Source organism: Telopea speciosissima, chromosome 6 (genome assembly GCF_018873765.1).
Source record: "Telopea speciosissima isolate NSW1024214 ecotype Mountain lineage chromosome 6, Tspe_v1, whole genome shotgun sequence".
NCBI classification, from domain to species: domain Eukaryota; kingdom Viridiplantae; phylum Streptophyta; class Magnoliopsida; order Proteales; family Proteaceae; genus Telopea; species Telopea speciosissima.
Window position 1 is genome coordinate 40545867 of NC_057921.1, and position 10444 is coordinate 40556310.

The following is a 10444-nucleotide window of genomic DNA, read 5'->3' on the forward strand; positions in this document are numbered from 1 at the left end:
GCTTTTTCCTGCAAAAGAGGTTCCAAATGGTTTCGATGAGTTTGAGATCAAAACGGTACGTTTATACCCACTTGGGTTCTTAATCGTTTTCTTGTAATGATTTTTGTTAAAAGGGTTTTAATGGGTTTTAGTATTTGTGGGTTTTTGCAGGAATCGTTCTGGAATCAAATTTTTTGGGATCAAATTTTTTGGGGCTTTTCATATAAAGCGGTTTATATGAACTGTGAGAGTTAACTGTGAGAGTTAGGAAATGTGAAAGATTGATAGATTGAGAGATTGTGAGATCCTCCCACCTCCGCTCTCCCTGTAATGAAGACGAGGTTCGCTCCTCCGCCCTCCGCCCTCCGCCCTCCGCCCTCCCTGTGCATTGTCCGTTGGAAGATTGAGGATTTTTTTGTAGAGTTTAGGTTAGCCGGTTACAGGTAAAATAATGAACGGTTAGGATTTTACATTAGAAATCAACGGATGAGATTTCGAATGTTGCGTTTATAGTTGCGCTTAAGCTACTTTACCGATCGCACTGCGACTTTTTCTCCTTCTTGTTAAACTACAGCGGGTGTATGTAATTGACTCAAAGGAAAAACTTTTTAGGAGGGTGAGACAAAAGTACAAAACCAAGGCGTGGCATGCACATGTTTGGGAACACATCAGCATAGTCTGATCATTAACATTAATCATGCATTCTATATATATCTATGTTTGTTCAATACTACTTCCAAGAGGAGAATCTAAGAAAATATTTTATGTCCAACAATAAGTGGCAGTATCCTTTACTCTCCCTTGTCCTAATGTCTTCTTGGACCATTGCAGTTATCTTAGCAGTACTACTTGGAGGGCTCAGGTATTTATCAATCCATCTCCGGCATGGATCAAGGGCCAAGCAACGAAGTGATGATCGTCGATTACCGCCGGGCCCTTGGGGAATTTCGATTCTCGGCAATCTTCTCATGTTGGGTGATCTCCCTCACCGTACCCTCCATCAAATGGCCCAGAAATATGGACCCATCATGTTCATCAGGCTTGGCCTTGTACCAACTGTGGTGGTATCATCGGCTCAGGCAGCAGAGTTGTTCCTCAAGACCCATGACAACGTCTTTGCTAGTTGACCTTACACTATGGGTCCCCAGTATGTAAATTATGGGAACAAAGGTTTGGTTTTCGCACAATATGGTACATATTGGCGCAGCATGCGCAAGCTGTGCACCATAGAGCTGCTAAGTGCAGCAAAGGTTGATTCATTCAAGAAGATGAGAAGGGAGGAGGTGGGCCTTTTTGTTGGATCTCTTAAGGAGGCAGCCGAAGCTGGTGCAGTGGTTGATATGACTGCCAAGGTGGGATCGCTGATTGAGGATATCACCTTCCGAATGCTAATTGGTAGCAAGGTCGATAATGTCCACCTAAACTTAGTTGTTGAGGAATACCACAATCTTCTTGGGACTTTTTACCTGGCTGATTTCTTTCCCTATATCGGAACACTTGACCTTCAGGTAAGCAAGCCTTTTTAATTAACACTGCAGTAAACATAAGAGCTCATTTTTTACACTAAGGTAATGAAAATTTTCCTATTGGCATGAAGCTGGGTATGTAATTTTTTCTAGGGAAGCAGTTTTCTGTCAGGGAGTGTGGCCTACGCCAGCACTCCCATGTGTCTATCCCTCTCCTCCTTAAAACATGGGGTAGAGGTGTCTTTTCAAATAGGGAGGAGAGAGATAGACTCATGGGAGTGCTGGCATAGGCCGCACTCCTGGACAGAGAACTTTCTCCCTTTTTTCTATTGCATAGTATTTTTTTTTTCGAAAGAGAATTTACTAATGATGATAAACATGTGTATAATTACCTATGGCTTTAGACTTACAAAGTTTAGAGAGCCACGAAATGGAATGCGGTCATTCTATCCTACACATGACAGACAAGGCCTTCCTAGCTAACAAGTAGAGGAAATAGAATGAAAACGGATAATATTACTAAATATATGCTAAAGTAGTGGAATATATAGATGGACATGGTATGGATTCGTGATACGGTCAAATTCCAGCCTGTAACTAGTTTCATCACCTGGCGTGCTTTGACAAGTACTCTATCTACCTAGGAATCCCTTTTGCCCTTGAATCCGTCCATCCTCAATTGCTGCGTATGCTGGAATACGTTTGAAAATATGGACTACGTATTTTTTAGTTGCCCCTTCTCCATTATTATCTATGTTGGATTTATTAGAAAATGTTGCCCTCACTCCCCCTTCCTTTGAAAGAGAACTGAGATGGATCAGACAGGAATTCAAAGGAAAGTCGATCTACAATCGGGTTGTTAAGATAATTTTTTGTGTCTCGGTCTACCACATCTAGTAGGAAAGAAACAAACTTAGTGCTATTAAGTTTGATGTTAGATCTAAGGTTAACAACCTTCATGCCTCGGATAATGATTGCCCCTAGAATCGGCATATTGTTTCTTCTTGGGGTTTTTAGATTATGCATTGTTAGCTTTTCTTTGATGTATTTTGTCCAGGCTCAGCCTCTTGTTCCCTTTGGGCTATTGTATTTAATTTCTCTTCTCTCTTTTCATAATTTCTTTATTAAAAATAAAAAACAAAAAAGAAGAAGAAGAACAGGAGGTGGTTGTTAAAAGCATATTTAAACTTTTATACATGAAGCTACAAGAATGAAATTTCATTGTCTTAAGGGAATCTAATAGCATTGACGTGTTTAATTACTTCACTGTTTTGGGTTGCCATGCATTCTAACACAGTATTGATAATCTTTATAAATATATTAATTAGGGATTGGGTCGACACTTGAAGGAAATTAGCAAAGTCTTTGATGGGTTTTTGGAGAAGATCATTGATGAGCACATAAACAATCCTAAAGAGCGTAACGACAACCAGAAGGACTTCATTGATGTGATGTTGTCTTTGATGGTGAAATCAGAACATATGCAGGCAGAAGAACAGCGCTACATGATCGATCGGGCTAGTATAAAAGGAATCATTTTAGACATGATTTTGGCTACAATAGATACGTCGGTTGTCACAATTGAATGGGCCTTCTCAGAACTCTTAAAGAATCCTAAGGTGATGGAAAGACTCAAGGAGGAGTTAAAGAATAATGTTGGCATAGACCGGCTAGTGGAGGAAGAGGATTTAGTTAAACTAGAGTACTTGGACATGGTGGTGAAGGAAGCCATGAGGATTCATCGTGTTGCTCCGTTGCTAGCTCCCCGTGAGTCCTTGGAAGACATAACAATCAATGGATATCATATACCCAAGAAGTCTCGTGTAATTATAAATGCTTGGGCAATTCAAAGGGACCCTAATGTGTGGTCGACTTATGATGATGCTGAAAAATTCTTGCCTGAAAGATTTAAAGAAACTAATATTGACATCCGTGGACGTGACTTCCAACTTATCCCATTTGGATCAGGTCGTAGAGGATGCCCTGGTATAAATCTAGGCCTAACAGTTGTGAAACTAGTACTTGGACAATTGGTACATGGCTTCGATTGGGAGTTACCCAGTGGCATGTCACCTGACGACTTGGACATGACTGAGAAGTTTGCCCTAACTATTCCAAGAGCCAACCATCTACTTGTTGTTCCAAGTTATCGTCTTTGCCTTTGTGGCAACAATTTGTAAGGAGTGTGTTGGTCGGGTAGTATTGTGATCCTATTTAGATTTGTGTGTGATTTTGCTTTATGTTGTCTCTATTGGCGTATAGCTTATGTTTCCTAGTCACAATCTGATTTCATGTAATGTGTTTTCCTAGTAGAAGTATGTAGGTGTCTTGATTAGGGTTACTTGTGTTGCTATATAGATAAATCTCTTGTAAACAATATACATGTACAATAAAAAGAATTTTGTTCTACAATGGTGTTATTCCTAGATCGAAACTGAGAAGGGGTTAAATTAGTGTTTTTTAAAAATTTCTCCCACTAACAATCTTCTATCCTGATGCAGCCCAAGTGCATCCATCTATGTTATATTTTGGGCTTTCTTTTCTTCTTTTAATCTCAACCGTTGATACATCATTAAGATCGAGGGTTGTGATGTTACAGTCACTTTGAGGGTTTTCTTTATTTACCTATAAAAGGCATATCTATGTTGCTTGTAAGGCATCCTATTGTTGAATGAAATTGTCCATTGTTATTTCAAGTACTCTTGTGAATCAAGTTGAGTTCCTCCACCTGAAACCAAGTTGAATTTTCAGCCTTTAATCTTGAAGAATTGAAGAAATCTCTGATGACTTCGAAGTGTTGCCTTCATCAACCTTGAAGAGTTGATAAGTCTACCTCCACCAAAGGACCTAGAAGAGTACTTTCTTGGAGTTATTCTCATCTTCATGATGTAACACTTTATTAGGTTTCACAAACTCAGATCGTAAGAGAATAACAATTACAAGAGTGAAATCTCAAATCCGGACAGATTGACACTACTGTAGTAAAATAAGGATAACTGTCTGTATATAACTCGGTTTGAGTGATTCAAGTTGGGGATGAAATATAACAAATAGGGCTAAAACTTTTGTTCTGTGGGTTTTTTGAAATTAGAAATAAAAGATGGTGATATGGGGTTGTGAAGTTGAGGTCACTGCACAGATCCGAATCTGGGAAACTTAGGCTCTGTATGGTAAAGCTTCTGTTTAATTTTAGTGTTTTTGGGTCTGGCTCACTTTTATGTGCTTCTGTGTTTTTTGAGCGTTTTTGGGTTTTGAAATGTTGTATGGTAACCCTGAAAAAAAAAACGTTTCTAAAGTTTAGAAGAAACCGAAATCTGTATGGGTTGCACTTAACAGAATCGTTTATATTGTTTATCAAAAATTACATAATTGCCACCTACACCATGGCTTTTATACTTCTGATTTTTTTTAACAAAAAAAAAAAAAAAAAAAAAACAAACATCACAAGGACACATGGGACCTTCACCAATATCCTTATTTGCGGGGCATTTGAAAAACCATCGTCTTGGGTTTCTGTGAGTGCGAGACATCTTCAACACCATTGGACCCTGACCACAAGGACACATGGGACCTTTCATCGCTCTTAATTAAAGATATGGAATTTTGGATTACTATGTAAAAAAAGAAAATTGCACATAATTGAAATATGAATTTTAAAACAAAGATAGACATCAATGTACTTTAATCTCCAAAATTATTACAAAATATGAGTCAAGTAAGATGGGGCAATCCATGTTTTGTTGCTAACTCGTTCGCAATCCTCTTCCTAAATACACCCATCTCTCTAACCCTATTACGCTGACTGATAGAAGTACTATCAGGTGGGATAACATCATCTTCCGATTCTTCTTCCAAGTTCTACTCTCATGGTCAATCAACTCTCCAACAGTTTGAATAGGACAAGTATCATTTTCCAATGAAGGTTGAAATACCGACGAAGTGGTAGATGAGCTTCCCATTGATCGAGAACCTTGACTTTCCATCACTGATCATCACACCCCTGTCTGTATTGATCCTGATGAGACTGCACATGTTGCTCTCCTCTGACTTGCAGTGGTCACACTCCTTGCATTCCCCTGTGAACGCTGGTAGGACATGGTCTCCTAGTTGGAGATCTGTCACTCCTCCCACACTCTCCACAATCCTACAAATCAACAAATCAAACAGACCAAATTAGTTATATGGCTTAACTATTGAATAAGAACAGAATCCTTGGAGACCCATTTCAATTCATCAACAGGTCTAGAATGAACTTGAAATAGATAATAGATTTATCAAATCTTTTGAAATAGTTGGATTTAGATGTACATACCCTCCTGCCTCGTGCCCATAAATGCGAGGAAACAAGGGATTTTGTCCCTGCAAAATAAAACGGGAAACCCCATGTCAGTTCCAATTCAAACAGAGATGAAAAAAGAGAAAGAATAGAAGATTGTCATTGCCTTCTTATATCTCTACATTATCAGTTTCAATTCTCAAGTCACATATAGTTGTTACCTTGGCCTCCCAGAAGTAGACATCAGTATGGCAGAGGGAGGTGTAGAGGATCTTCAAACGAACCTCCATTGCCTGTGGTGGCGCCACCTCCACTTCTTCGATAACTAGTGGCGTCCCTACTTCCTATGCCACCGCAGCTGCACAGAGAGAGAGAGAGAGAGAGAGAGAGAGAGAGAGAGAGAGAGAGAGAGAGCAACAAGATTAATCAACCATGAAACAGAAAAAGAAAAATAAAAAAACAAATCATCAAAATCAAACCCTTCTCAATTCTAATTACAACCCAATTCATAGATTATTATAAAAACACAGTTCTGTGATTCATTGCTGAGCAGTAAAGATTCCAGAAAACTCAAAAAGCTGTAAACCTGAAACTCCTGGATAGAACCCAGATCCCAATTGACACCCAAAAGCAAATAAAAACAAAAATTAAGAAAAGGTAGCAGTACTGATCTACCAATTTAGTGGGAAAAGATCCAATAATAAGACTTGAAACTTGAAGTATAAGAGGCTCCTCTTCGATGAGTTAATACCTCTGCAGTGTATAACCTTGCCAGCAGTACTCGACATATTTCTTTCTTTCTCCGATCACTATAAGTTGATAGCTTTTGACTATGATGTTCTTGTTGAAACGATCATGCTCTGAAGAGTATTTATACGAATGAGGGATGAAGGAATAAAGCCTAACCCAAAAGACCACCATTAGCATTCCCAGAGAGGTCTGCCATTACCGTTTGAAGGTTGGAGTCGTCCCCTGCGATTTTTGGAAGCTCGGTGGAGAAACCATTGATGTCAAACAAAGAAATGGCGTTAAGTTTTCCTTTCTTCTGTTTGAAATGGCCAATGACAATAATGCACCTCATAACTTAAAACCGCATCGTGTTTCTCCGATTTTCCCAGAATTGATTCTCAATAGGGCTTAAAAGTGTGCCCAGTATCCGGTGTGTTTCAAATAATCAAAAAAACAAACCGGTGATGCCATACAGTTTTTAGGTCGTTTCTGTTCCAAAAAATAAAAAAAAACACTAGAATCAATTTTTTGAAACATTACCATACACAACCTTCTAGACTGAGTTCCCAAACTTGGTGTGCAATATAGAATGAAAATGGGTTATTATGAACTCGGACTTTAGGTTGAAAATGATGATATAGATGAAACAAAAATATCAGAAATTGAGAGGAAAAGGTACAGGATAGGTAGGGATGATAGTAACTCCAAGAAAGTACTCTTCTAGGTCCTTTGGTGGAGGAATATTTATCAACTCTTCAAGGTTGATGAAGGTACAGTTTTTCAAGGCTAGATGAAAGACCAACTCTTTAAGAAAAATAGAAACTCAGCTTGATTTCTATGGAGAACTCATCATAGTTCAAATGTGCACTCAATGGAGCAACAATGATTTAAACATTCAACTTCTCTTATAAACAAGATAGGTAGGCTTTTTAAACATTCAACTTCTCTGGCTCAAAACTCATTTTTAAACTTTGGGAAGTGGTTCTATGTCTGAGAGTGCGGCCTACGCCAGTGATCCAAGTGTGTGTCTCTCTCTCTCCTTCCCAAAATAAATAAGGGCAAGTCCTTTCACATGAGGAGAAGAGAGACAGAAACATGGGACCGTTGGCATAGGCTACGCTCCTAAATAGAGTTCTTTTTCACTGAAAACTTTTATGAAGCTACAAGAATGCCATTTCATTGTATTAAAGGAATCTAATTGCATTGGAGTATTTACATCACTATGTTTTGGGTTGCAATCTCAATATTGCCATGGAATTTAAAAAAAAGGCAAATCTAACTATTTTCCCCAATTTCTTCAGTCTGGAGACTGTTGTTGGCTAAAGAAACTATTTTGATTTGCTCCAGGCGATGATGGATTCTATCAGTGCCTTGGTAATCCAAGGACTTTTAAAATGTGAAAATTGCAATGCCAAGAAGAAGAAAAAGAAATCAAATTGCATACTTTACAGAATGTATTGTTGAAGTCTTTACAACTAGCTAAATCCGAACTGAAGAGGCTTACGACTTGATAATAATAGGTGTCTTTTGAAACAAGCCAAAAGACATATTGCTGGATAAAAGTCTATATTACACTACTCCTAAAAAAAAAAAAAGATAAAAAATAAAGACATGTTGTGTTGATTTGTTGGATCTCTTCCTTTGTTTTGAATTTTTTCTTTGATAGGCATCCTTGGCGTGGTGGTTTCTATGGTTACCAAATAGTTTTACAACTACCCACTTATTTGAGAATTAGTTATAACCACCTAATCGACCGTTCGTGTGTCACGACCGCTTATCGACCATCGCCAATCTTACCGATCTCGTTCGTCGGTCATTAACCCTTTTTGGTCAGTGACAGTTTTCAATCATTGACCATTTTCTAACAATTTTCGGTCATTGACTAATTTCTGATCATTTTCGGTAACTGACAGTTTTCCAGTCACTGACTAACAGGTCAGTCTTGATTGAAATAGATTTCGGTCTATTTCTCTATTGATCGAAATTGACCGAAAATATGGTGTAAACACTAACACAACATTTTTTTTTTTATTTTCTTTAAGTTTTAGGAAAATTTACGTTTATCACCCCTGTGTTTTCAAACAATTACATCTACCACCCCTGAAATTTCATCTATTTTATAAACCTCCCCTATATTTTGAAAGATTCTTACAAATGTACCCCTATGGTTAGATGAGAACAGTTAAATGATGATGTCATTGCCCAAATATAACTTAAATACCCATAATACCCTTACAAACAATACCCCTATCGTAGAAATTTTTTTTAATCCTAAAACTAACCCCGGGTCGTCCCTTCTTCTTCTTCTCTTCTCCCCGCAACCCCTTTCTTGCAATTGAGCAGGGGGAAAAAAAATTTGAGACAACTATGTCCATGGATTCGACATATCTGTGAAGTGGAGCATTTCATCTATGGTATTGGCAAGGAGCAAGTTTTGGGTTTATCGAAAGGGTTTGATTAGATACAGGGATTCTCAACTGGTTTTCGATTAGGGCTTTAAGCTCCGAGACAGTGATTTGAGGACTATCAACTGTCACTCGCCAGGGATAAATCAGCCACCCCACCCCTGCTGATAAGGAAAAATCAAACCCAAAAAATCATTTGGGTTAAAGTGATGAGAGATGACAAAGATGCTCATGAGTTAACAACAGATAAGGCGAGAATAGAGAATAATGGGAGGAACATCACTTCCATTTTCACATCTCCAATTTGAGTAGTTGCCTAACTCCTATCTTTTATCATGTTCATAATTTATTTCTCTTCTTTAAAGCAGTTCAGTTCAGTTCAGTTCAGCCTATAATGAAATAAACTTCCATTTTTCTCTCTCCCCTCAACCCCTCCCTTAATTTACACATACCACCCCTGAGATTTGACAAAAGGATGATTTTAACCCCCAGTTTTGGAAAATTCTGCATACCCCCCTGAGGTTTATAAACGGTAACAAATAAACCCATTCTGTCAGTTTATGACTAACACTGTTAAAATCAAAAGGAAAAGTGACAAAATACCCCTTCAAGAAAAAGAAAAAAAAAAAACCTGAAACTCATCTTCTCCAAATCGATTTGGGGAAGATAAGTTGCAGGTATCCTGGTAGGGAACACCATGGAACCGATCCTGATTCACTCTCCTTAATTTCCCTCTTCCATTTGCTTTAGATTTTAACCCATTTGTATCTGTGTTTCTAGCTTTTGCTTTTAACTCTACGATCAGCTTTATTTCTGTTCAGAATCTAGGGTTTGTTAATTGTTACCGTCTTCAAAACTGCAGTTTAAGTTCAAAGAGTAATAACTAATGGGATTTTATGTTGCTTTGATTAGGTTAAAAAATTCCGGATTCGTGAGATGGAGTTGTCATTCACGCAAGGTCGCTGGAACTACGAACGATGGGGTGGATTTGATCCTGTATCGAGCTCAAATGAGAAACCTCCCGGAGTTGAGTTGTGGGCTGTCTTCAATGTCCCCAAGATCAAGTCGATTCAAACTGGAAAAATCTGACCCACACCTTCTCGGGTCTCTTCTATGTTCGCACAATTTCCTCCCCGTCTCCTTCTTCTCTGCCGGGGTTTCCTCTTCTTCTTCCTAATCATCTTCTATTTTTTCTGCTCCACATTTCTTTGCACCACAGCCGACAATGGATTCCAGAGAGCTTGAAAAAAAATGATGGCAGCCAATGGATTCTGATTCTGTGTTGGGTTTGGAAAAATGGGAATAAAAGAAAAGAAATAGGGATCCGATGGTTATTGGGAGGGAAAACGGAAAAGGAAATCAAAGACAAGATGGGATCAGAAATGATAAATTAGTTGAGGATGGGTGTGGTCATGGCTGGAATTCAGATTGGGGTTTTGTTTAGACAAGGATGTGGGTTAGATTAGAAGGTGAAAAGAAATGGGGAAGAGATTCGGTGATGGTGGGATGAGGGTTTTTAGAATGAAAATGATAAAAAAATAAAGAGAAAAGAATAGGGATGAAAGGAGAAAAAGGGGTTAGTGGAGATG

General features: G+C 38.4%; 1 protein-coding gene and 1 pseudogene across 1 annotated transcript; one reads left to right on the forward strand and one right to left on the reverse strand.

The window, feature by feature from the left end:
• Positions 1 to 759: 759 nt before the first annotated feature.
• Positions 760 to 3626, forward strand: LOC122664047 (annotated as a pseudogene).
• Positions 3627 to 5351: 1725 nt separating this feature from the next.
• On the reverse strand, positions 5352 to 6079 carry LOC122665173 (alcohol dehydrogenase-like). Its single transcript, XM_043861248.1, has 3 exons — positions 5943 to 6079; positions 5758 to 5804; positions 5352 to 5589 (listed from the first exon to the last, which is right to left on the reverse strand). The coding sequence occupies exons 1-3, from the start codon at positions 6009 to 6011 to the stop codon at positions 5352 to 5354; spliced, it is 354 nt and encodes a 117-aa protein (XP_043717183.1). The 5' UTR covers positions 6012 to 6079.
• Positions 6080 to 10444: the final 4365 nt, after the last annotated feature.